This window comes from Quercus robur, chromosome 8 (assembly GCF_932294415.1).
Source record: "Quercus robur chromosome 8, dhQueRobu3.1, whole genome shotgun sequence".
NCBI lineage: Eukaryota > Viridiplantae > Streptophyta > Magnoliopsida > Fagales > Fagaceae > Quercus > Quercus robur.
Genome location: NC_065541.1, coordinates 25,094,016 through 25,121,437, shown reverse-complemented (window position 1 = coordinate 25,121,437; position 27,422 = coordinate 25,094,016). Strand labels below are relative to the sequence as shown.

General features: G+C 36.1%; 2 protein-coding genes across 2 annotated transcripts; both read left to right on the top strand.

The window, feature by feature from the left end:
• The first annotated feature begins 1,105 nt into the window (after window positions 1-1,105).
• LOC126695081 (E3 SUMO-protein ligase MMS21) lies at window positions 1,106-14,239 on the top strand. Its single transcript, XM_050391694.1, has 7 exons — window positions 1,106-1,308; window positions 2,032-2,103; window positions 2,789-2,899; window positions 3,021-3,131; window positions 12,080-12,219; window positions 13,732-13,811; window positions 13,894-14,239. Exons 1-7 carry the CDS (start codon window positions 1,210-1,212, stop codon window positions 14,040-14,042), a joined length of 762 nt encoding a protein of 253 aa, XP_050247651.1. The 5' UTR covers window positions 1,106-1,209; the 3' UTR covers window positions 14,043-14,239.
• Window positions 14,240-18,748: 4,509 nt separating this feature from the next.
• LOC126695080 (uncharacterized exonuclease domain-containing protein At3g15140) lies at window positions 18,749-27,031 on the top strand. Its single transcript, XM_050391693.1, has 6 exons — window positions 18,749-19,142; window positions 23,407-23,609; window positions 24,227-24,307; window positions 24,773-24,898; window positions 26,051-26,174; window positions 26,741-27,031. Exons 1-6 carry the CDS (start codon window positions 18,879-18,881, stop codon window positions 26,939-26,941), a joined length of 999 nt encoding a protein of 332 aa, XP_050247650.1. The 5' UTR covers window positions 18,749-18,878; the 3' UTR covers window positions 26,942-27,031.
• Window positions 27,032-27,422: the final 391 nt, after the last annotated feature.

Here is a 27,422-nt window from a genome sequence, read left to right as displayed (position 1 = left end):
AATCAGTGAAGGGTGGGAAACTTTCGCTAAGCATTTCTCTTTTGTGGTGGGGGATGGTTCTCGTATTCTTTTTTGGCATAATTGGTGGACTGGTGATGTTCCTCTCAAAATTCTTTATCCTCAGTTATTTTTGTGTTCAGCTAATAAGGAGGCTTGTATTTCTGAGGTGTTAAGCCCTCCTGTGGGTGATAATGACAGAGTGTGGAGTTTAAGTTTCCACAGGGACTTCAATGATTGGGAGTTGGCAGCTTCTTACTCCTTTCTTCATTTCATCCAAACCCGAATTCCTAGGGAAGGAGGGCATGATAGGCTTTGTTGGGATTTTAATGGCAGTGGGAAGTTTGATACTCGGTCCTTTTATCATAAGATTCGAAATGTTGCTCCTTCCACTTTCCCTTGGAAAGTTAAGGTTCCTAAAAGGGTGGTTTTTTTTTTTTATGTGGACAGCAGCCCATGGTCAGATTATAAATTTGGATAACCTTATGATTCATAGTCGCCCTTTGGCGAATCGTTGTTGTTTGTATTGTTGTAATGCGGAATCTGTGGATCACCTGTTACTTTTTTGTCCGATAGCTCATTCTTTGTGGATGTATATGCTTCGGTTGTTTGGGATGGAATGGGTCATGTCAGGTTCAATTGTGGACTTATTATTTTGCTGGTATCATTGGCTTGGGAAGCATAGCTTAGATATTTGGGATTTGGTTCCAGGATGTTTAATGTGGACTATTTGGACTGAACAAAATCGTCGATCTTTTGAGGATGAAGAGAAAACAGTGGTTCAATTATTAGAGCATTGCCAGCGGATCCTCTTCGATTGGTCTTGTTGTTGGGGTTATTCGGATTGTTCTACCCTTTTGGATTTTCTTTCCTCTATTAGTATAGATTAAGGGCTGCTTCTGTCTTTTTGTTTCTTTCTTCCTTTGTTCACTACCGTGAACTTTGTGTGCTTTTCTTGCTATTCTTTTATTAATAATATTCTCTTCTTATTTATCAAAAAGAAAAAAACCAAATTCATTTTTGGTTTTTTATTTATAATGATAAGATGAATAAAATAATAATAATAATAAAAATATATAAATAAATTCCAAAAACGGTGCGTTGAAGGAGTGAGAACTGAGAAGACTTTCGATTTCCCTCTGTTTCTCCCTCCAAATTGCCAAAACTTAAACCGCTTTTTCAATCAGAGAGAGAGAGAGAGAAACCCTAGGCATGGCGTCGACCTCGGCTTCTCGGTCCAGTGGTGGCGTCAGTGGCAGAATCAGAACCGCAGCTTCCACACTCTACTCCGACAATCAGTCCCTCATCGCTGTAAAATATCTCCTCTTTTTTTTTTTTTTTTTCTTTGTAGTTAAAAAAAAGAAATTTGGAAGTGATTTTGATAATCAAATTTCTTCCATTTACTAGTGCTTTTCCAGTGACACTGAATCATTTGATCCCCTGCAAACCCTAAGGGATCATCTCCATTTTTGAAGTGATTACATAATAAGTGTGTTTTTTTTTTTTTTTTTTTTTTTTTTTTTTTTTTTTTTTTTTTAATGTCGAAAAAAATTTAAACCCTAATCTGCTCTATGCTTTGATTTTGGAACCAATAACCATCTTTCTTTTTTACCTAATTCTTGAAAGTTGAAATTGAAATGCTTTTTTTGTGCTTTTAAATGTTAAGATAAGTGCTTCCCTAAGTTTTGAAAATGCTAGTTTGGTAGTGACTTATTCTTCTAATTTATATCTTCATGAACCCCGCTTAGTTTGTTGAGCAATTAGCCGATTAGTCTGTTTAGGATCCATAGACAATCCCATAGTTTGGGGACTTAGACTTTGTTGTTGTTGTTGTTGTACATTGTCAAAAATATGCTGATTGATTAGCATGTTCAAATTACTTGGCTTGCTTTTCGGAGCAGGAAAACAATGTGACTTTTTTGCTTTTGAAATTAAAATTAAGTGCTTTGGATTCCTACCCAAATGGTGTGTCAGTTGTCATTTCATCTCTTATTATTGAGTTATTACCAAATCAGTTTCGGTTGCATGTTTCAGGAAATTCGAAAGGCGTTGAATATGATGAAGGAAGTCGCAATTGATTTGGAGAGAGATAACCAGTCTCAGATGGTATTTTGGACAATGAGCCTTTTATTCATAGTATTATTGTTTATGCCTGTTTAGTTGATGAGACAATGTAGAAAAGCAAGAAGGAATTTGAACTTCTGGATCCAAATTTCTTTTTACCATTTGGTACTTCTGGAGAAATTACCACCATCCAACCAATAAATCTTAATTTTTTATAGAATTGGTGGATGCAAAAACATTTGGAAAGGAAAATAAGTTCAAATTGTTTTGAATTGTAATTTTTTTTTTTGTCATTTTGGATCCTTAGAATACGAAATTGTCCACCTGACTGATCTTGATATAACTACTATAGTTCAGTGAGTTCTATCTTAAAGCTCATAAATAAATAACATGATAAATAGTTCGGGAATCTAATAACCTTTCTTTTTGACAATGCTGAGAAATCCTATTTCTGGGTTTTTTTTTTTTTTTTTTAATTTTAATTTTTTAAATTTTATGGGTCTGAGTTTTAACCAAGAATTTTCTATTTGAGGTAATACAAAACCCTAATTTGGTGTATAAATACTTAAGAGCAACTGTTAAAACCTACCTTAAGATGATTGAAAATTCCTGTTTTAGGAAAATGTCAGCAACTCCTTGTTTAAATTGATAAACTGCAGTTGGAAGATGAAGGGAAACTCCAGAAATTTGGTAACATAGATCGATTGTTTGCTGGATGTTACTGCAGGTAAAGGAAATTGAAAATGCAGCTGTTGAGTTGTCGGGTAAATATGAACAGTCTACACATTTTTCGACAGCAATTCATTCTGTTGCAGATAGGTATCAGCTTGGGCCAGAGGTGCTTATATATAATGCACATTTTTTATTCTTTCAATGACTTCTCTTCACATGCTTTTTTCTTTCTTTCTGTTCCCTCTCTTTTCTATAACTCACTCGTTAATTTGATGTTTTAAATGCAGTTAACCAATTTTAAGAAACTGTTTGATGATGAAATTGTGAATCTCAAGGCTAATTCATCTTCAGTTCCAGAAAATCATCCTATAATACGCCAGTTTAGAGAAGCTATCTGGGTATTTTTTTTTCTACCATTTTCTTCTTACTTACCTATAAAATAAAATAAAAATTTCTATCATTTTCTTTTGAAGTTTTGGCTTGGGTGTTGGTCAATTATCAGGATAGGCTATATTTATTTATATATATATTTTTTTGTAATTTTCAATATTGTTTAATTATATTATTATTATTCTTAATTTTTATAGAGTTGGTGAACAGATTATGTTGGGTGTTTAATCATCTCACATTAGGAATTCATTTATGTATTTTATGTCACATTAAATGCCTCTTTATTTGTTTTTTTCCTCTCATACTTTTTTCACAATGTAACTTGAAATAAGACATAAGGTTTAGTTGGGGTTTTATACGGATGTACGATTGAGGTTCAGAAGGATGTTGTCATGTAAATTGTCTTAGATAACAGAACCTACTATAGGGCTCTTAAATAGGAGTCGATGAAGAAGAGGCGGAATGAAGTCTTGCCTGCTTCATTTGTTGTATGTCCTCCGCTGGCACTGCACATTGCCATGGGATGACATTTACCTTGGAACACTTTTGTTGAACTTGTTTTCTTTCCACTAGTGCAATGAACTCATGGAGTCCAAGACTGGCAACTTGGATTAGTGCTTCCTTGACAGCAACGAGTCTAGCTTTCACCCTACTATTTACAATTTTGCTATAACAATCTACAAATTCTTTTTCCTCCCCTGCTTTTTGCCACAAAAGCTATCCCTCCAGGATTATTAAGCTTAATCTAATCTCCTACAACCAATAGAGCCTGCCAATTGGGAGCTGCTGACCCAAAGCTAAGATGGCTGGGACCTTTCTACTGTTCTTGTTGAACTTTATGAGCTTCTTCATTTTCCCTCTCAGCCGTTGCATATTTCAAATTCCTACATTTACTATAAATCAAAGTACCTATGTGATCCATCTTTTCACCGTCAAAAATTATTTTTTTCTCCTCCACATATGGTCCATAATATTGTCACCAGGATAGTGGACAACCATTGGTTCTGTTCTTTGTTAGAAGGTTTGATGGCCAACAAGCTGGAGACTAGTTATGAAGGTTGTGAGGGTTGAGAAGATCTACTCTTAGGTCAAATCAGATCCAAGCCACACAGCTTTGCCAAAAGGGAACCTGAGGAAAAGGTAATCAAAACTTTCTTCCTCTTGATTGCAAAAGAGGAGCTTGCTAAGTTAGAACAATTTCACATGAGTAAAGAAGTAAGGGTAAAAGGTAATTAAGATGGATTGATTGCAATATATAAAATTTAAATAAATAAAAAAAATGAAAATAAAAAAAGTTTCTTTGATGAAACATATTGAAAGACATTTAAAATCAGTTATCAATATACGTGCCACCTAGCACATGATATTTATTTGTCTGCGTAGACATCAGGCTGGATTTCATATAATGTCTTCATCCAAAGAATGGCAATATATCTAGTATGCTTTACATGCTAGGCATAGGCCACCATTTGAAGTGTCTGGCTTTGTTTGTGACTTTGTAATACTAAATCTCTGCAGTCAAGCAAATAAAGTTCACATTATGATCTAACTTCTGGCTAAGATCATATGGTTAGTTAACCATAGGACAAGTCAATTAATCGACAGATTATCAAAAAGAAAAAAAGTCAATTAATTGACCTTCCTATCATTTTTGAGAAATATATTACAGTATTTGTTGTTTGAGCTGGGAACAACCTTTTTTGTTATTTGCACAAGAAGTATGTCTGTGTGAACTTGTAGGGATTCTCTCTGGTGCAGCCATGGAAGATTAATTTTTTACTACTTCAGTAATTCTTCTATTTAAGATTTATTTAATGGGACTCGTGTGAATTCCAATTGAAGAAAAAATTTGTGTGGTTTTAAAGGTCTTGTTATTTGTGTGCTAGGTTAAAAAAAAAAATTAGTTTGGGTTTTTATTTAATTGACCTCAATTTCCTAATTAATGGATTAATTGTTTCTTATGCCCAAAGTTAACAATACAATTTTTTTTTTTTTGATAAATAACGAAATTTTAGAAATCAAAAGCCCTAGGTACACTGGGAGTGTACATGGAAAGGGTTACATCAAGATCGAAAATTACAATGATCAAGCATAACAAAAAGATTAGAGCAAGAAAAATAAGAGAAAACAGAACACCAAGCAAACAAAGAGTGGAGGAGGAGAGATTTAATCTCAAGAATCGACCGTTCTGTTCCCTCAAAGCATCTACTGTTCATTTCCTGCCAAAGACACCATAAATCACGATATGGGACAGCCCGCCATAGGTCTATTATGCGCTGTCTACCAAATGGACCTTGCCAAGATGCAAATAAATCTGCAACGCTTTGAGACATCACCCAAATCACGCCAAAAAGGATCCAAACCATAGACCATAGCTTGAAAGTAATGGGACAATGAAGAAGAAGATGGTTTACTAATTCCCCGCTTCTTTTACACATATAACACCAATCCATGATGGGGACACCCTTATTCCAATCTATCAAGGGTCAAAATCTTGCCTAAGGCGGCAGTCCAAGAAAAGAAACCAACATTAGGAAGGATCTTTGAGCGCCACATAGGTTTCCACAGAAAAAGGTTGTTAGGGGTCGAGAAGAGGGATAAGTAGTATTCACTAACCCCAAAGCCCTTATTCTTTGTCAACTTCCAGTAAAGTTTGTCATGCCCCTCACTAGTAAAGGTCATAGAGTGTATAAGATTCCAAAAAATATCAAATTGTTCCATCTCTTAATCTTGGGGCTTTCTATAGAATCGAAGATCCCAATGAAGCCTCTAATTAGGAAAAGACATGACATCTGCAAGATAAGAATCCTTGTTACAACTAAAGCTGTAGAGTTCTGGAAATGCCTCCCAAAGAGTACAACCCCCACACCACAAGTGATGCCAAAGTTTAATTCTATTACCATTGCCAACTTTGAAGATGAAAGAAAGCTGTCCAGCCTTGTCATATAGTTCTCCACAGACTAACACCATAAGCAGCTATTACTTCTTTTGTACACCACCCACCCCAAATATTCCCATACTTGATCTTGATAACTCGCCACCAAAGGTGGTTTGTCCCTGTACCGTACCTCCACAGCCATTTACTAAGCAATGCTTGGTTAAATTTTCTCAAATTCCGCACACTCAACCCACCAGACTTCAAAGGGCTACACACCTGGGCCCAATTGACTAGATTGAATTTATGGGACTCATCAATACCACCCCATAAAAAATCCCGCTAGAGTTTCTCAATGCGATTTGCAATATCCACCGAGATACGAAAGAGAGATAGGTAATAAGTAGGCAAGGTTGAGAGAGTGCTTTTAAGTAAAGTAACCTTACCACCTTTTGGTAGATACAAACACTTCCAACTTGCTAATCTTTGCTCCATTTTTTCAAGAATAGGGTTCCAAATTGCCCTATCCTTAAATTTAGCTCCTAATGAAAGCCCCAAATAAGTCATTGGCAGTGAGGACTGCCTACACCCTAAAAGGGCCACCAGCTCACCCATATTTAACACCTCACCAACTGGAACCAATCGGATTTAGCCAGATTAATATGCAAACCTGACACAGCCTTAAATGAAGATAAGATGTCTCTCAATTTACCAATTTGACTAGGTAAAGCATCACTGAAAATTAGAGTATTGTCCGCAAAAAGAAGATGAGACACCATTAAGGGGGTATGAGATCTAGGACCTACAGTGAATCCTGAGATATGACCAACCAGAACAGCCCCATCTAATAACCAGCTTAAAACTTCTATAACAATAACAAATAAAAGTGGGGAGAGTGGATCTCCTTAACGTAGTCCCCTAGAACTCCCAAAGAAATCTTTAGGGCTACCATTGATTAGAATGGAAAATTTTACCCTGGAAATGCAGAACAAAATCCACTTGCTCCACTGCTCTGAGAACCCACATCGCTGTAACATATACATGAGAAAGTCTAAACTTACATGATCAAATGCTTTCTCCATATCTAATTTACATAAAACACCTGGAACTCCTGCCTTTAGTCTACTATCCAAGCATTCATTAGCAATTAAAACCGAGTCCAAGATTTGCCTATCCAACACAAAGGCATTTTGGGTCTCAGAAATAATCCCAGAAATAACCCTTTTTAGCCTATTAGCTAGCACCTTGAATAGGATGTTATAAATACCGCCCACAAGGCTAATAGGTCTAAAATCTCTCATGTTAACAGCATCAACCTTCTTTGGAATAAAAGCAAGCAAGGTGGCATTAAGGCTTTTCTCAAAAATAGCCTAGGAATGGAAGTTGCCAAAGAGCTCCATAATTTCTTGCTTTAAAAAAATCCCAACAAGACTGAAAGAAAGCCATCGAGAAACCATCTGTCCTCGGAGATTTGTCACCATTGCAATCTTTGATAACACTATAAACCTCCTCTTCTTCAAAGAGTCTGTCCAACCAAGTTGCATCCTCCCTAGAAATCTTAGAAAATTCCACTTCATCAAGGACAGGTCTTTGCCCTTCATTCTCAGCATATAACTATTTGTAAAAGAGGGAAATGCAAGCAGCTAAGGAACTCGGATTCAATGTTAGTTCACCATCCACCCATATTGTTGATGGTATTAAATCTTCTATGAGAATTTGCAGTTCTATGGAAGAGCTTAGAGTTTCTATCTCCCTCTCGAATCCAGAGCGCCTTAGATTTTTGTCTCCAACAAATTTCTTCCATAAGGGTTACCTTTTCAAGCTTAGTGTGAAGCCAATCCTTCTCCAATATCTCCTCATTGGTTAAAGGTAGGCAATCTGCAATCAAATCTAAATCATTTTGATCTTTCCATAACTTGTGCATCCTATTTTCCACATTCCTAAATTCTTCCTCATTCCATTTCTTTAAATCCAGCTTCAAAGCTTTCAGTTTGCTTGCAATCCGAAAGCTACAAGAGCCTCGAAAAGTGTAGGATACCCACCAGGATCTCACTCTGTCCACAAAACCATCTGCCTTTAACCACATGTTCTCAAACCGAAATGGCTGACTGCCCCTCTGAAAATTTTCCCCTTCTACAAGGATTGGGAAGTGATCCGAGAGCAACCTTTGGAGTCGTCTTTGACGAATATTCGGAAAATGTTCTTCCCAATCTGAAGATAGTAGAAACTTGTCAAGCTTAGAACATGAAGCTACCTCTTTGGAATTAGACCAAGTAAATATACCCCCTTCCATAGGCAAATCTATAAGACCTTGTTTAGAAATAAAATCTGAAAAATCAATCATAGCAGATGAGAAGGGATCTAAACCAAAACGCTCTGATGGAAATCTCACTACATTAAAATCACCACCAAAGCACCAAGGCACACTCCACCAACTAGCTCCTCCCAAAGCAATCGCCGATCAAGATTAGAGTTTGGACCATAAATACTAGTAAAAAGCCCATTCAAACTGATCCTCTACATTTTTGAATTTACATGAAACATAAAATTGACCCACCGCTTCATCAATTTTTTCCACAGTTCTTCTATCCCACATCACCAAGAACACCCCCCCCCCCCCCCCCCCCAACACAAAAAAAAGCACCAATAGAGCCCAAATAAAGCTAGTCTACATGCTGGCAACCCCACAAGCTTCGTATCTCTCTTCTGGATATGAACTCCATTTTTGTTTCTTGAAAACAAATAACATCAGCACCCTAGCTTCTGATCATATTCCGAACCCGGAGTCTTTTGTCTCTATCATTCAGCCCCCTAACATTCCAAGAGATTAATTTTAAATTCATTGAGGCACCACTAAATCCCGATCCCTAATTACACTGCCTGAAATAGTAGAGTCCTTCTCAAAATTCCAAGAGCTTAGCAAACTCTTCAATTCCCTATTGCCTTTGACACCCAGTTTGTTACCTTTCTTCCGAGAGCTCTTTCCTTGCACGACAGATTTCTTCTTGGCCTCTAATGCTAAAACCAATCCAGTAATTTCCGCTTTGAAACCTTCCAAGGAAGTCCCCACAGATTTCCTAAATGCTTTAATATGGCTGAGAACCCAAGGTGATAGATTTGTGGAAGCACCCTTAACCTCTAGATGGACATCAGGATTGGCCACGGCCAAAGGTTGCACAAATAAGGGCTCCTCCATTGCTACCCCTCGAATTATGTTCTCCTCAGTGTCCCACAGCTCACATTCTGAACATGAGACTATAGAAACAGTATCACACTCGTCTGCCCAGCTAACAATGCGCTTTTCTTCCTTGAAGGTGTCGTTACCTTGACCCTCATCTCCTTCATGTTCTGAGAAATCCGAGATGCTCCCAGGAGAGGGGTGAAGAGAGAGGGGGATTACAATTTGCTTCCCATCGTGTAGCACTAGGTCCCAATTATTAGAATTACCCTAAGTGCTCTCCAAATCACCAACAAAATCCTTGATTGAAGGGCGAGACCCACCGTGGCCACCTTCAAGCTGACCTAGTGCCATATCCTTAGGCAAAATGCCCGACAAAGGTCTTGAACCCAAATTGATTTGTGAACCCACCTCCTCTGTCGATATCGGGAGCTCGTGGTCCACCGTGATAGCACTTTGGGAACCTTCTTGCTCTGAGATCGCAATATCGGGACCCACCAAGGCATGCACAGGTTTGCCGTTGTCAGGGGTGTGTTTGGCTTGATCTGAGTGGTCCATCGGCACCGTATCTGAGGTGATCATGGTCTTTGGAACTTCTTTTGTGGGTGACTGAGTGGGAGACGATGTGTTTTTAGGGTGGGTAAGAGGCGATGTGTCTTTGGGGTGGGTAAGAGGCTGAGTTAGGGTCAGCGGGTTGGGTTGTGATTGTGAGTGGTTGATGGGCTTGGGCCGTGGTTTGCGTTCAGCATTGGACGTAGGTAAAGCCAACGTATTGGGCTTGTGAATCCATTTGTTATTCCCCTTTCCTTTAAGAGTGTTACCCATCCCACTTAAGTTGGGTTTTGTCTTGGTCTTGTAGTTGGGCCTATTATTCAATACCTTAGGGTCCACTTGTCTAACCTATGATGATACTATAGTTCACTTCCCACTGTTTCCATATTCTACACGTAGGAATAAGTCTAAGGTCAGTGAATTTGTTTTGATTTTCCCATTAATATTAGACGTAAGTTTAGCCCCAATCTGTGCCTTTGCCTTCTCCAAATACAAATCGCATTGATCACGGTGAAAAGAACTGGAAGCAGAGGTTTTCAAATTTCAAAATTCCGCAATTTCTCCTTTCCTTTAATACCGCCACTGTGATTGTTATGTCTGGCAGCCACCACAATTGGCTTTGATTGTCTATGCGGTTGGCCTTGCCCAGCAAGGGAGGCTGGTTCTAACGTCTTCCTTAGGTGCAGACCAAAACCCCTCCATCCACTCCCCTCCGGTATCACAATGTTGCCCCTTTGTCAACCATGCAAAAGTTCAGAAAGTAAGAGGAATGTGCCATGGGCATTGGAACCCATTTGTGGAATGAGGACTTTCTCCCCCTCCCTTATAGTTCTTGCAAAGTGATCAGAAGATTGCTTAGAAAGCAATTCCTCCATGTGAAACAACAATCTATGAGCACTCTCTCTTCCCACTAAAACAGAATGCAGCGAATTCCGGCCCTCTCTACAATCCGTAGTAGGAAAAAAGACCCCCCTTCCTCAATTGAAAACTCAAAAGTTTTGGATTCAATGAATAAAAACATTGAACCACCCATAATGGATAAACAAGAAACCAGCCGGAGGTGTGAAAAGCAACCGCAAAATGCTAGCCTGAGAAACGAACAACAGGAAAAAAAACTATATAGCAAGCAAAAATCTATGGCTAATTCAAGGTAACTGGGCCTTGTTTATGACTAATCCGAGGTAGCCAGGCCTTATCTAAGGGTATTGCATGCACCACTTGATGGAGCTTCTATCATCGCAGTAATTCCTTACTTGGCTTGACTGTCTGGAATATCTGTGAGCATGCCCTTTTGAATTCGAAACCCTATTGTTGTACCGTGTTGGATTAAGTACTTTGTGCCAAAGGTTGATTATTTTTATGATAATTCAATGGTTACAATGAGGGAGGAGGGATTTGAACCTTGACTATCTCTGTTGGAAACACCAAGAAGTACCAGTTGAGAGCTAAAAGGCTCTTGGCTATGCCAAAGGTTGATTATGATCTTACGTAATCTTTACTCGAAATTTTATATACTCAAGTCAAGCCCAACATTCCAAGTAGAAAGATGGAATAGGCAAGTGAATCACAAAACATTTTACTAAGTTAACAAGTTAATCCACAGTGAAAGTCATGCAAACTTTTTGTCTACCTAGGACGGTCACACAGGTAGTCATGAAGTCATTTGAACTAGTCATCTTAAACTTGTAGTCTTCAAGCAGCTTATGACTCGGTACTTATCATAACCAAATTACTATGTATACTACTCTCACTTTGGCACTGGAATTTGCCAATTCGGATCTAAATCCTAACAAATAAGGTGTGGCCAATTTCAATTTAGGGGCAAAATTGTGATTCTTGCAATCATTGTGAATTAAAGGTATTTTGGTAGTTTAGTTGAGTCTAGAATTTTCTAGGAAATCCTAAATATTTTAGGCTTTATTTTCTGTGTCCAAGTTAGTCTTTTATTTGGTTTTCAGTTTACTAATCAAATTAGGAGTCCTAATATTACCGGTGCAAAAAAGAGTTCTTGTATATATTTATTCGAAGGTTAAATAGAATTGATTAGTTATAATTTTGAGTTTTTTTTTTTTTTTTTATAATATTTTTTTAGCATTGAGATAATAATGAAAAATAAAAATAATTAAAACCTAGTCTTCTACACAGTCGAATTCCTCAATTTGTCCCAAGTCTCTCACATACACACACTGCCATTCTTCAATTTCATGTTTGTCTTTTTCACTTTCCAATTTTCCATATTTGCTGGCCATATGTTATCAGTCTCTGTTTGTAATTGTCTGTCTTTCAGTATTAATTAGATGTTCTCTACTTATCAATTACTAATTAGGTGGTGTTCTTGCTTTTTCCTGCAGAATGTTCATCATGCAGGACAGCCAATGCCAGGCGAAGAGCAGGAGGACATTGTAATGACTACTACCCAGTCCAACCTTTTGAATGTCACCTGCCCATTAAGTGGAAAGCCTGTTACTGAACTGGCAGAACCAGTTCGCAGGTAATCTATTAGTCATTTCAAAGTTTTCCTGTTTTCTTGTTCCAAAAACAGTTTTCCTTCTTCACTCTCTCTCACTCTTCCTTCCACCCAACATTGACTTTAGATAAATTGGAGAATTTGTTTATGTGCGCTTGTGGTGGATTAAGGTTTAGGAGGATTTGTGGGTCTAGGCTTTAGAAATTTTTATAAGAAAGGTTTTGTTGGGAACATTTGTTAGTAGAAACGGCGCCAAAAACTTGCTAGACAACTTCTTTTGAGGTTTTGTTGGAAGAAATAGAAATTGAATTTCTCCACAATCAGTGAACAGTGCGTGCAAACAATATGTATGAATAGTGCATGTGAAGTGTGAACAGTATGGTGAATAGTGACAGAATATCAGAGAGAGAGAGAGAGAGGCCAATGTGCCTATTTATTCAAAAACCCTCAATATTTTATTGATCAACTCCTACTTTGACTAGTAAACTAAATCCTAATCGAATCAAATTAAAGCTCACACATAAAGGTCTATAAACTAAACAAGACTTTCTAATAAAAAATAACTAAAGGCCCATAAGTATGATCCATACCCAGCAATTATAGAATTACTAAAATACTCTTAACGTAGAATAACCAAATAAAATGTAAAAACCTAATTTACTGCCATAGACACTTTTGCTTGGGCTTTGCCCTAACTTTAGGTGGATACTGTTTCCATAACCACGTCAGCCATGGCTCTTTTAAGTTTTAACCCTTTTATTGATGAAAATTCAACTACAAGGTGATTTTTTTTTTTTGAATATATGATGATGGACATTATGTGGACCCAAAGGAAGGTAGCTTTGGAAATCTGGACTAGTTGGTTTTAGGGCAGGAGTCATTCCAAAGACCAATGGTTATCTTACACCTGAAAATATTATTTTTATCTTTCTGCTTCTGGGAATGAGCATAAATCACTTAGTCCATCAGAGGTGAATGCCTCTAGATTACCCTACAACTAGTTCTTAAGGGCCATAGGTTTTACTGGCTGGAGGCAAGTCCAAAGACCAATGGTTATCTTACACCTGAAAATATTATTTCTATCTTTCTGCTTCTGGGAATGAGCATAAATTGCTTAGTCCATCAGAGGTGAATGCCTCTAGATTACCCTACAACTAGTTCTTAAGGGCCGTAGGTTTTACTGGCTAGAGGCAAGTCCGAAGGTTATCAAAAAAAAATAAGTTTTTATCTTTCTGGTATGCTTTTTAAGGAGTTTCTTTCTTAAGAAATTACTGTTCATAACTACAGCAGAAGACAAAGCATGCATAATGGATTTGCCATCCCTGAGGTGTAAAGTTCAGTAACCTGGTCATACATTCAAAAGTTCTCATGGATGTGGATCCAAAAAAAAAAAAAAAATGCTTACTTATCATCTTGTTAGTTACTACTGATTTTAATCAAATATTTGTGTTGCAAATGCACTGGAGCAGGCATTGTGACATCAAATGTTTTCTATTTATGCTTTTTTTTTCCAAGTGTTTTCTTCCCCTGATGCAGTGTGGAATGCAAGCATGTTTATGAAAAGAAGGTAGTCATGGTCTACATTCGGTCAAATGCCCGTCAATGCCCTGTAGCAGGTAAATAGATTTTCTGTGCTCTCACTTTACAATTTCCTGCTTGAGCCTCACCCTTGAGTCTTGACCCGTTTTCTCTTGCCAGGTTGCCCTAAGATATTGCGGGCAGACAAAATAGTATGTGACCCATTGTTGCTCATTGAAATTGAAGAAATGCGTGCTATGAGTAAACAAAGTGCTCCGACTTCAGAGATAGAAGATTGTACAGCGCTTGATGAAGAAGAGGATGACTGATGAAAGTAGCTTCTGCAGCTCTGCTGGGAACTTCTTATGAATTTCAGGATTTTGAAGATCTCCACGACTTAAACTGAACTGGATATACCTGTAGTCCATTCACCTTTGCATTGCGCCATTTGTATTCTTCTACTCTCTTATTTGTCCTTTTTTAGATTCAGATATTATAATATTTATATAGTCTTCTTGTTTAATTATCTTGGATGTAATTGAAAGCTGTTAGAATGTATGCTCCTAACGTGGAAGGCAACTTCTACGATTAGTCTTTTTTTTTTTTTTTTTTTTTTTTAATATTTACTTTTAATTTCTTTAGGACCCGTTTGAATTGAGAGGAGAGTAGAGTAGAGTTGGTTAAAAATAGGTTAATTTTAGGCCAACTCTTCTCTACTTTCCCTCCTTTCCCCTTCAATCCAAACGGATTATTGGTTTGGATTTGGGAGCATATTATAATGTTTTGCTTGATAGGGTTGAAAACATTCTTTGGAAAATTATTATTATTATTTTTTGGAAAACTAACTGGTAAATTGTGTTTGGTTTGGTTGTGCCTAGAAAGTGGCTAAAAACAAGTTGAAAAGCAATTTCTACGATTTAATTTGTATGAAAATTTCTTATAATTCTAGATAATTACATATGGGCTAAAATTTAAATTGCAAATTGCCTCTTTAAAGTTTGACCAAAATTCATTTCAGTTCTCTAGTTTTACTTTGTTCAATTGAGTCTCTATGTTTCAATCTTATTCAATTAAAGGTTTATTTGGGAACAACTTATTTAGTTGAAACTGAAAATATTTTGCTAAAAGTATTAAAAAAAAAAAAAAAAAAAAGCTAAAAGCTAGCTTAATAGTACAGTAGAATCTATGAATAGTACTAAAAAGTGTAATGTGACTTATGAATAGTATCAAAAATTAGCTAAAAACTCTAATAATTTGTGGGTTTTATTACTTCTCAAACACACTCTAAGGCTTCTCATTAGTCTCCATTAAAAATGATTTGTTAAGGACCACAAAAACAGCGCTAATTTACATTTAGGCTAATTTTCTATATATTTGATAGATGATATTTATATTTTATTATTATTTTAAAAATGGTTTATAAAAAATTAAATGGAAAACATGGTGGATGTCTAATGATGCATACAAAACGAAGTAAAATTAGGGGGGAGGGGGGGGGGGGGGGGGTACCCTTCAAATGACAAGAATCCAAGCTTATAAAAGTCCTGCAATGAGGAATAGTCTTACTTATTAGGCTGTGAATTGCTAAGGTAATGGTGTCCAATCAGTGCTAAAGGGACGATGGCTAGTGGCGATGCAAGACAAGATCGATCTTAACTTAAGCGGTATGATGGTGTCACAACAACGTCGAGTGGTTTGCGAGCATGGTAACGTTGTGGGTCAATGACAAAGATTTATTGTTAAGTGTTTGGGTAGGAGTTTTTTTTTTTTTTTTTTTAAATAACATTAATTTTTATACAATTTTGTCAATTAGCACGTTTTCAAAACTATTTAGAAAACTAACATCTTGAGTGCAACATACTTGATTTTGGAGTGTTGAAATCAAGTCAATTGAACTCGGTTTCATTTAAATTGAAATCGAGCCTTGCAGGCTCAATTTCTCAGCCATACTCTCTCTGTCTCTCACTCTCTCACGTCCGTTGGCAATGTCAAGAAGCAAGAAATGAGTTCCCTTAACAAACCCAACAACCATCAAGAATCTCTTATCCAAAGACCCAGAGAGAATCAAGAACAAGAATCAAGAAACCCATCCAAAGATCCAAAGAGAAAACATCAACAAACCCTGTCGTCCTCGCTTGGAGCCTTCGCCACCTGGGTTCAATTGCTGCTACCTCCTTTGTTGTCGTCGCTTTTTTTTTTATCTTTGTGGTTTGGGTTTTTTTTCTTCGTGGGTTTCTATTTGGGTTTCAAGGTTTCTGGGTGTTTGGGTTTTGTTCTTCGTGATTTATGGGTTTCAAGGTAGAAGGTTATGAGTGAGAGACGAAGTGTAACAGAAAGGGCATGGATAAGAAATCGAGTCTGCAAGGCTCAATTTCAATTTAAATGAAATTGAGTTCTACAAACTTGATTTTCATGCGACGATCCTGAAATTGACTTCAATGAACTCAATTTGGCACTCCCAAAATTGAGTCTATTACATCGAGATGTCAGTTTCCTAAATAGTTTTGAAAATGTGCTAAATAACAAAATTATTTGAAAATTAATGTTATTTTGAAAAAAAAATCCGTTTGGGTAGTGGTGGTTCTCAACAATAGGTTAGTTTAGGGTTTTGTGTGTGTGTGACTTGATTCGGTGGTGGTGGGATTTTGTGGGTTTGGTTTCAATGAGATTTGTGGTAGTTTGCGGCGGCGTTGTGAGGTGGTCTTAGATGTGGTGATTTCATGTCGTGGGCGACAAGGTTGTCAATGGTGGTGGTGATAGTATTTAGGATTTTTTGATATGGTGGTTTGGATAGATTTTGTTGATTGTGGTAAGGTTGGGATTGTTATGGATTTTGTGGCTTTGTGTTGATTTGGGTTGTGTGTGTTGGATATAGAAAATCATCCTAAATGTACAACGGAGTTGTTTTTGTGTTCCTTAAAAATAATTTTTAATGGAGACTAACAGGAGGCTTAAATTTAATAAGTTTGAAACTTAAAGGACTTAATTGAACAAAAGTGAAATTAGTAGCCTGAAATGAATTTTGTGTAAACTTAAGTTGTAATCATTTAGCCATATATATATATTGATAATTCGATAATTAGCATAATGATAGAGAGAGAATTTGAACTTTGGTTCTTCTCATAAAAGAAAGCCAACAATATCGTTGAATTACAAACTTTATGACATATTACATAATTACATGAATCAAAACTTTGGTTTACAATGTGAATATTATGTAGACCAATTAGAAAATTATCCTAAAGTTAGTTTAAAAAAAATACAAATATACTAATTTACAAATATTAAAAAAAGTAATAGTTTATAATCACTTAATTATAATTAACCAAAAAAAAAAGAATCACTAATCAGTTTAATTATACCTTGTTTTTCCCAATATTACACTTGTATAATTTTTTTCTCAGTATTGCACCATTTAATTACCTTTCTTTTTTCCTTCTTTTTTTTTTTTTTTTTTTTTTTTTTTTTGTTGTATTTAAAAAGGGGGGTCTTCGGTGTGGGCTCATTGACTCCACGCCACGTGACAGCAATGGATAATACCACATGTACCACCTGGGCTTAATTGGGGCTATCGCTCAAACTGCTCATCTCTGAGTGCAGAACGAGGACTCCTACCATTAGGTCACACCCTCGTGTGGTATTTAATTTCATGCCTTATATGCTTGTAAAATATTAAGATAATCAATTATCAATAAATGTTTCATTTGCAAAAGATTTGAATTTCAAGATTTTGTATTTGATGGTGGGAGGTTTATGTATATAGGGGAATGAATTAGAGGGTAAAAAGTTCCCTCCTTTTCATTCCTCTAAAAAAATTTTAATTTCTTTTTTAATCCTCATGCAAGTTAAAATTGCATTTAGGGTTGATAAGGTGAGCCAAAAATCGAATTTAGTGGTAATTTGGACATAGGTGCCGATCGACGCCCATGTTTGTGTGACAAGGTGTCGATTGTCACTTGTGTCTTAGACTCTTAGGAAGATTTGAATCCAATTTTGACTTTTTGGCTGATTTTGCTCAATTTTCTAATCTGTTTGAGGATATTTAGAAGTTTTCTAGCTATTTCTAAGCCATTTGATAGTTAAGAATATTAATAATTTTCAATTTTCACTCTTTTTTCAAGGAGAGAAAAAAATAGTGATTTTTATAGGATTTTTTTTACTATTATTAATTACATCATTGTCTTAAAATCAAATTAATAAGATTGTGACATATAATTAATTTTAATTGTCTTAATCTAGGATCAATTAGAATTAATCACTCATAATCATATGATTATGACATATTTTGTAAGTATACATATTTACCGTTGAAATTTGATGTGGCTTGATCTTTGATAAAAAGTCCGATTGTCATGTTTCATACGTCGTTTTGATAGTTATAAACTTAATTGTATTTTAGAGTGGAACTCATGTTCAGTGAACAAGTCAAATGGCATATTTACTTTGGAGATTTTTTAAAATTATGATTTCGCCCCTAAATGATTACTTGATTGCGAAATTGATGTTTACATTGACATCAAGCATATTGTGAAATTGGGTGTGGCTAGAGACATTATTTAAATCCTATCTAACAATGGGATGCTTTCATTATCTTTTGTCTAGAATAATTTTAGAGACGCACTCCTTCCTAAACCTAAATCCACATCTTGCTTAAATATCAACTCATGATTGGTGCTTAAGGACAAAACATGCTCAGGTTTTTACGATGAACCCACGAGAAAATGTTGAAATTTAATCATGATTTGACATTTAAGTAAGATATAAATTTGGGTGTGGGAAGAATAAACAATATGTTTTTGCAAACATTCTGAATTATTGCTTGTGTGTGTTTGATATCAGCTTACTTAGCTTTTTACGCTAAAAATGTATTAGTAAAATATAGTATTATTAGTAGTACTTTGAAAATGAAAAATGAAAAAAAAAAAAACACAAATGTGAGATTTTATTTATTTTTTTTTTTAAAGAAGAAACAAAAGTGCGATTCTAAAAATCAGTACATAAAAAAAAAAAAATAAAAAATAAAAGGGGGAAGACAAATTGACACACAGCTGTGTAAGCTGTGTCCAAAATCGCTCAGCTGCGTCCAAAACAAATTGACACAGCTGTGAAAAACTTATTTCAAAATCGCTCAGCTGTGTCCAAAACACCAAAACAGAGAAGCAGCGATGGCGTTTCCCATTCCCAGAGCCACTTTCTCTTGGGTTTCTTCTTTCCGCTCAAGCTCTCTATCCCATTCCCATCTCCTTCCAATCCCTCTCTGTCTCTCTTCTCTAACTCACTCTCTCACTCCAATGCGTGCTTTCGATACCCTCGCCTCTCTCTCAAATACTCCTGCTCATAACCCATCGTCCCCTCCTACAGTCCATGAAGTAAGTAAGAATCGTTGGAAGCCCATGTGTTTGTACTACACGCAAGGCAAGTGCACTAAGGTAAGCCGTAACTCCTAACCCACCAACCCCATCACTCTTAAACCCCCATTTTTTGCTGCATTTGATGTTTATCTATCTCTCTAGCTTCAGCTTTTGGTTCTTCTATCGTGTACATGTGTTTTTTTTGTGATTGAATAGCCTTTATGTACTATTGTTGTGAAACAATAATATTTTTTTCTTTGTTCTCTTTTTTGTCTTTTGGGTTATCAAACTTGGCTTATAATTGACCATGTTGTATTCAATACATATGTCAAGAACTATTGAAGTATGTGACTGTATAAAAACAGGTACATAGATAATAAAAAGGATGGAAAGAAAAAAGGGAAATTTTTTGGATATGGTGATCGGTGAAGTCATTAGTTGAAGACCCTTTAGAATTTCAGTTATTTGTAAACGCATGTTGAAACCAATAGCTTTATCTTAAGTAAAGGCAAAACAAAAGGTGCAACTATGACTATGGTTCTAGTGAAAATTATGAAAGTGTTGTTGTCTTCTAAGAATTAGGGACACTTCATTTGGGATGCCGTGTACGTTTGGGACACTTCTGCACCCGTGTCCCTGTCGTATCAATTTTTTTTTTTTAAATTGTGGGTCACGAGAGATATACTTATCTTTTATTTTTTTTAGTTTTAATCTTGAACACTTATATAGTCTTATATTCTCATTATATTCTGTATGATATTGGTGATGGGTTGAGGGGTTGAAGTTTTGGCAAGACTGTTGTTGTGGGGAGACACCTCTTGCTGTCAACTTTCTTGAATTGTTTAGATTTTGCCTAGATAAGGAGGCAAGTGTGGCCGAATGAAGTTCACTAATGGGGTCTTTTTTGGGCTGTTAGTTTCTTTTTGGGGGGGGGGGGGGTTTCATGTTCAGGAATTGCAGGCTGTGTTGAGCTTCATGTATACCATATATGGCTCTCCAGTAAGGGGGTTTGGGGAGGATAAAATGAGCTGGAAACCAGATAGAAATAAGAGATTCATGGTTAATGATTATTACAGTCTTCTAGTGGGCTCTAATGATTTTTGTTTCCCTTGGAAAAGCATTTGGAAGCTAAAAACCCCTTCTTGAGTGGCATTCTTTGTTTGGACTGCTGCTTTGGGGAAATGCTTGACAATTGACAATTTATGAAAAAGGAAGGTTTGGATATTGGATTTGTTATATGTGCGAGTGTAATGGTGAATCGGTTGACCATATTTTCCTTCATTGTCCGGTTGCTATGGATTTGTGGTCTATGGTTTTGGTTTTATTTGGAGTAAGTTAGGTTATACCAAAGTCAGTTGTGGAGCTCCTTGCTTGCTAGCAAGGCCGGTTTGGTTGTCATTGAAATGGTTATATATGGATAACTATTCCCCATTGTTTAATGTGGTGTCTTTGGAGGGAAAGAAACAACAGGTGTTTTGAAAATACTGAGAGATCCATACCAGACCTCAAGTTATCTTTCTTTAGAACTTTTTTATATATCAATAAATCTTATTACATATAAAAAAAAATCTTGAACACTTATCTAATTATCTTTTATTTTCTCTTTTGGATCTTATTCTTACTTTGTATTCTAATTTATAAACATCATCTTTTAGTCATGAATTCACTTTATTATCCATTATTGCTCTTAAATTGATATATGTTTAGTGTTATATGAAAAAAATAAATGTTTAACAATATTTAAAAATAAAAATTTATTTAATAAAAATTAATTAATATGCATATCCCCACTATGTCATGTCCTAATTTTTAAAAAAATTGTCGTGTTGCCATGTCGTACTTGTACTTGTACCTGTATCCGTATCCATGTTCATGCTTCCTAGGTTGTCCTCTAGTTTTTTGGGTGAAGGTTATATAGTGACAAGCCCGGTCAAGGTGATCTTCTTAAAGAGAAATTGGCAACACAATTTGTATTGTCTAGTATTATTATTGAGTAATTTTTTGATTGGTTTGTTACATACATACCTAGTATGTTTTGAATCCACGACTTGACCCTCCACCCACATTTCTGAGAGGAAGAAGTGCCATTTGAGCCAACACTTATCAAGTATTATAACTAAAAGCCCGATTCCCTTCTTTAAAATCCGCATCTATTCATAGGACACAAGCTTTGGTCTCATATAAAGTAGATTAGTTGTGGAATGCCTTGGATGAGGAGTTTCAGTTCTCATTGGTGGCATTTGTTCTCCCATTGCTGAAGTTTTGATCAAGCCTTATTGGGGAAATGATTATGGAGATTTGGGAATGAGGTCACACATTTATGGAGATGGATCATCACTATGAAGTAAAGGGAGTAATGAGGTTGGACTTTGAATTCAGTTAAAGGGACTCATGGGTGTAGCCTTTGGAGGAGTATTAGTGCGGGATGGGACAGTTTTCTTCAATTTGTGTATTTTGAGATGGGGGGCGGCACATGAGTAAGGTGTTTTCATGATATATGGTGTGAGAATTTATCTCTAAGAGACTTGTACCCTGATCTATACGCCTGCTCAGCTGATCAGAATGCCTTAGTTCATTGAAAAGAGTCACATTCTTAGTATTAATTACTATACTTAAAATTATTTCAATAAACCGACTGGGTCTAGTGAAGTTTTGAATAGCTAGTTATATGGGGAAGTGAGGATTTGAAATCTGAAATTTCACACAGATTTTCATGATTGGGAATTGGAGTTAGTTAATTCTTTCCTAGATCTAATATACTCCAAATTCCCTAGGAAGGTGGGGTGTGATAAGATGAGATGGAGTTTGAGAGGGAGTGGTGGCTTTAATGTTCAGTCCTATTATGAGGCTACTTGAGGTACGCTGACTAATTCTTTCCCTTAGTAGAGTATTTGATGTGTTAAGGCCCCTAAGAAGGTCTCATTCTTTATTTGGACAGCATCTTTGGGGGAAGATTTTTTACTTGTGATAATCTCATCGAGCGAGGTTTCTATTTAGCTGGTTGGTGTTACATGTGCCAGTGTAGTGGGGAGACGGTAGATCATTTGGTGATCCCTAGTGATATTGCATATGCTTTATGGATCTAGTATTTAGAGCATTTGGGATTTAATGGGTGTTACCAAGAAGGGTAGTTGATCTCTTGTTCACTTGGAGGAATTAGTTCAGGGAGCACTTATCAAATATTTGTAACTTTTCCCATTATGTTTGATGTGGCTATGGTGGAAGGACTAAGATAGTCGTATTTTTTAAGATTCAGAAAAATTAAAGGTCTAGTTGGAATCATTGCTAATTTGAACTCATGTTTGATTGGTCTAGAGCGTCGGGTCTTACATGTAGTAACTCCCTTCTAGATTTTACAGAATCACTTAACTTTTGTGCATAAGTTTTTTGTAAATCTTTTAGGTTATCGTGCTCATCATCGTTGGTATGAAGTAACCATCCTATTAATAAAATACCATTAATTATAAAAATAAATAAATAAATAATCTTGCATCCTGATAGAGTGAAAATTAGTTCCATCACTCACCTTGTCAAGCTCAAGGCACAACTTTTAGAAATTAATAAACTGAGAAACTATTACTTAGAATTCACTAGCCATCAATAAAACAATATATCATGTTTCCAGCCTATGATTCTTGTTGTGAAACAAAACTTGGTCAGCTTACAATAATCATGGACATTAATTCAAACTTTCCCCCCTGACTACTAAATATGTCACTGGAACCCGCATGTTTAGCTTCAGAATTTGAATCATCTTTCCTTTCTGGAGGATGATTCTGACAGAATTCTGTAAATGTATAATTGGTAGGTGTAAAAAACAATGGTGATTATTTTTGCAGTTGTTGCAAACCATTACTCTGTTTAAAACCCTTGCCCCATTATTTCCTGATTCATAGTTCGATAATTCCCAATGTACTCGGGTTGGCTTCTTTTTTAATAAATTTTTTCATTACCTATCAAAAAAAAAAAAAAAAAAAAAAATCCTGCTTATCATTCAATGGCAGTTAAGAATCAAATTTGTGAGTCATTTTTATCCAATGCCTTACATGTCCATATCCTAGGTCCGTAATCTATTTTGGAGCTTTCTAAAAGAACATCAATACCTCAAAGCAAATCTATACTTAAAAAGCGCACAATTGCTTTGGAGACAGACAATGGATCCACCTTTGTCATTACTTGCTGTGTGTCTAAGGACCAGGACCTGCCTTTTTGTTTTTAAAATACATATTAATCAAACTTAAGAATCTGTATCTAAAGAACTTATGTCATGCCTGTGTAACAATATATTGATTTTGAATGCCTGAAGACTTTTGATCTGTATTCTAGCTGCTTTGTTGTGCAGATGGATGATGCCATTCACTTAGAGAAATTCAATCATGATTGCTCCAGGGACCTTGAAGTGAATATTGCTGAGTTAAAACATATTCGCTCTCAGAACCTAGATTTTTTCCTGGTGCTTGATTTGGAGGGCAGAGTTGAGATTCTTGAGTTTCCAGTTCTAATGATAAATGCCAAAACTATGGATGTCATGGACTTTTTCCACAGGTTGATAGATATAGTCTCACCCTATTTTGCATTTTCAATAAATTTGGGATCATTTGAAAAAGAGATTAAAACTCTCCTCTCTCCTTTCTTTTTCTCTCTTTTTTCTTTTTGCTGGGTATAAGAAAGAGGTACTTGCATGCTTGAGTGGCGATTATGAAGGTCATGAGAGCAAGTTCTTAGTTTCGAATATCTGAATCTTAGAAATGTACTTATATTTCTTTTCTTGTTCAGATAGAAAATTCATGAAAAACAGACATCTCTTTTCTTAGTTTTGAATATCTGAATCTTAGAAATGTACTTATATTTCTTTTCTTGGTCAGATAGAAAATTGCCATGCAAAACAGACAGCTCTTTTCCATGTTGAAATGTGTCTACCAGAGGTGTAATCATTGTTTAGTATGTCCAAAGATCTAACTCTTAAAACAATTAATGGGGCATCTTTGCTTGTGATGTCTTCTTTGGCTCTGTATCAAAGAAGATTAAACTGGATTTTTAAATCATTAAAATTCTCTCTTTCTTTTTTTCTTCAGATTTTTTGGAACAATAATTCAGATCTGAGGAGTACATTTTTAGGTTGGCTTATCGTTTTATCTTACTTTTCCATTATTCTTTTACAGGTTTGTGAGGCCCTCAGAAATGAGTGAGCAAAGAATAAATGAATATATTGAAGGAAAATATGGCAAGTTTGGGGTTGATCGGTATGGTACTAATTTACTTGAGTCCTGCAAACTCTTTTTAATGTTTACCTACCATCTTATTCGGTAGATTTTTTCTACTCCATGACTAATATAATTCTTTTTTATTTTTAATAATTTATTAAAAGATGCCCATGGAGCCCCTCTACAATCACCACCATCCCCACCCCCATCCCTATAATTTTGTTTCCTCTTTAAGTTTTTCTCAAATGGCCGAGGAACCACTCAAATTCTCTATGCAATATCATTAAATGTTCAATGAAGCTTATTGACATGATCAATTTTCACCTTGATTATATAAAATAATTTTTTTAGGATGTGTTTTGTTTCATGTATGCTGAATTCTATTATCATAATAATTTTTTATCCTGGATATTCCATGATCAAATATAATAGCTTCTCTGAAGCACAATCCTTGTATTTTATATATGCAGCTAGCCGATTAATATAACTTACGTAAGTTTGCAGTGTCTGGCATGATACAGCTATACCATTTACAGAAGTTCTCCAGCAATTTGAAGTTTGGTTGGCTCAGCATCACTTGTGGGAAAAGGAATTGGGTGGGCGTCTTAATCAAGCAGCTTTTGTAACTTGGTAAGGTTGTGCTCTTTTTGTGATTTCATAATTTTCCTATGCACTTGACAAACCATTTGTCTGTCTCCTTTTGGCTGACAACTATTGTAGAAAACTTTTATGATTCATTTGATATTGAATACTTGAGATTTAAAATGGAATATTCTTATGCTGTCAGACCCATAACTGGTACCTGTAGTTTACACCATGCAGCATAAGACTGTTCAACTGGGGAGAGGCTCGCCTCCAGTTTGAATATCTCTAGTTTTCTCCCATTTTTAAGTAGAAGTAGATGGGTGACACATGGAAAAATAAAAATCAAAGGGTTAGAAAAAAAACCATCGCTTTCTCATTTTTCTCTTGCCTCTCCCCTTCACAACAAATCACAGTCACCCACAACACAAATCCACCACTGTGATCCATGACGCTGCCAAGTCTCTGCCGCTGCCTCACCACCATCAAAAGCCATCGCAAGTACAAAACCATGAGCAATCTGAGCCTCCCTTCAGATCTATGAGTTTTCATAAATCCCTTCACAAAACCAACACCACAAATCCCCTCACCGACCTCCGATATGCAAAACCCAGGAATCCGGTCCCCATATTCCTTTTCTGACCACCGATCCACTCGTTGTCGCCTTTAGCTGCCGCTTCAGTGCACTGTACACCAGCAATGGCTACGGCGGATCTCCACCACTGAGGTGCCCAGATCCATTTGTTTTGTACTTCTGACTCTTCATCTCCGGCAAATTCCAATGCTTTGTCGGTGGTGTATTGGGGACAGAGAGAGAGCAGAATGTGATTTTTTTTTTTTTGAGAAAGAGCAGAACGTGATGTTGGACACTGGAAAAGGAAAAAAAAAAAAACTTTGGTTGACTTGCCTTTTTTAAGACCTTTGGATGTTATTTTGCCATGTGTCATTCATCTACTTAAAAATGGGAGAAAGCTGGAGATATTTAAACGGGAGGTGAGCCTCTTCTGTTCAACTGCACCCTTAGAGGTGGAAAACTAAGACTATGGTCAAATATAGTCCTGATGTTCAATCTTATGAATCATGGTTCCTAGTTGAATAGTATAATTATCTACCAAATTCACCATTTAAGGTGATAAGTAAAAACAACTTCTACAACAATTTTTTTTTTTTTGACACATATCTTTGGTTTTCTTTCATTAGTGGAAATTGGGACTTGAAAACAAAGGTCCTTCAGCAATGCAAAGTCTCAAAGATGAAGCTTCCTCCATATTTCATGGAGTGGATCAATCTCAAAGATGTCTATCTAAATTTCTATAAGAGGAGGGTAAGTTCACACAATTTCACAGCTTTTAGGTTTAAAAAAACGTTATCTAGTTGTCTTTTAACTATTGATGTGGCATTATGGAATTTATAAAAGAGTGGTTCTTTGTAGCGTGTACATTTTGTGGTTGGTTTGGGTTTGGTGCTCAATTTTGGTTTTATGATGATATCTGATAGATATCAAGCAACAATTCAGAGCATCAATTAATCCAATAACTGGACAGACCATATAATATGAACCAATGAACTTGAGTTGACCCTAAACTTCTTAACTCTAGACCCTGATTCCCAACTTGAGCATGGTTGCTACTGTATTCAATTCCAATAAGGTCAAGCTATGTCACTAATAACTATATCTCAAATTGTTATCTAGCAGCATGATGTGTGGGGATAAAAAAATGAAAAAAACTATATCTCAGATTGGCGCCTTGTCAACTCAAGAGTCAAAGCTGATGTTAAAAAATCCAAGTAAACTGTTAATGTTTCTGACTTGACACCTTATATTCACCATTTCTTTATGATTTTTTACTATCATTCTTCATGATATGTTTATCTGGTTTTGGAGGACAGGCCACAGGAATGATGACTATGATGAAGGAACTTCGTATCCCACTGGTGGGAAGTCACCATCTTGGGATTGATGACACAAAGAACATAGCAAGAGTGTTGCAACATATGCTTGCTGATGGTGCGCTTGTACAGATTACCGCGAGGAGGAATTCTGATTCTCCTGAAAATGTTGAATTTCTATTCAAGAATCGGATAAGGTAGCTGCTTCTAGCTATTTTTGTCATTTAAAGGTACTTCTCTAATTGTATATATTTTAGAAAAATGAAAGAATTGATTCTGTGTTGGTTCTAATCTCTCTCTCTCTCTCTCTCACACACACACATTATTATGTTTAAAATGCATGAAGAGAATAGGAGAAAAAAATTCAGAAAGAAAAATAGTGGAACCATACTTTAGTTTGTCATATCCAGAGCTGAAACCAAATTTCCCATTGACATCCAGTTTACACTTGAGTGAGAATTTCATATGGAAAAGTGAATTATTGCCATGCTCTCTTTTTCAGTAGTTGTAAATTTGTAATATCTGCAGTTGGGTTGTCGCCGGTAGAGAAAATGGTTCTAGATGGCTTGTGTTAATTCTTATATCCACATTTCTTGTCATCTTCAGGGTGAAATACAAATTTACTATTTTCAATTTACATGAGAGAGAAAAAGAGGAGGGGGGGGGGGGGGTGGGGGATATT

Bases quoted from the DNA above. Each gene is read 5' to 3' on its own strand.
- LOC126695080 (XM_050391693.1), top strand. From the start codon at position 18,879: ATGGCGTTTCCCATTCCCAGAGCCACTTTCTCTTGGGTTTCTTCTTTC. The intron at 24,308-24,772 runs GTATGGTACTAA...GTAAGTTTGCAG, and splicing joins GGCAAGTTTGGGGTTGATCG to TGTCTGGCATGATACAGCTA. The intron at 26,175-26,740 runs GTAAGTTCACAC...TTTGGAGGACAG, and splicing joins TAAATTTCTATAAGAGGAGG to GCCACAGGAATGATGACTAT.
- LOC126695081 (XM_050391694.1), top strand. From the start codon at position 1,210: ATGGCGTCGACCTCGGCTTCTCGGTCCAGTGGTGGCGTCAGTGGCAGA. The intron at 1,309-2,031 runs GTAAAATATCTC...TGCATGTTTCAG, and splicing joins ACAATCAGTCCCTCATCGCT to GAAATTCGAAAGGCGTTGAA. The intron at 13,812-13,893 runs GTAAATAGATTT...TTCTCTTGCCAG, and splicing joins CCGTCAATGCCCTGTAGCAG to GTTGCCCTAAGATATTGCGG.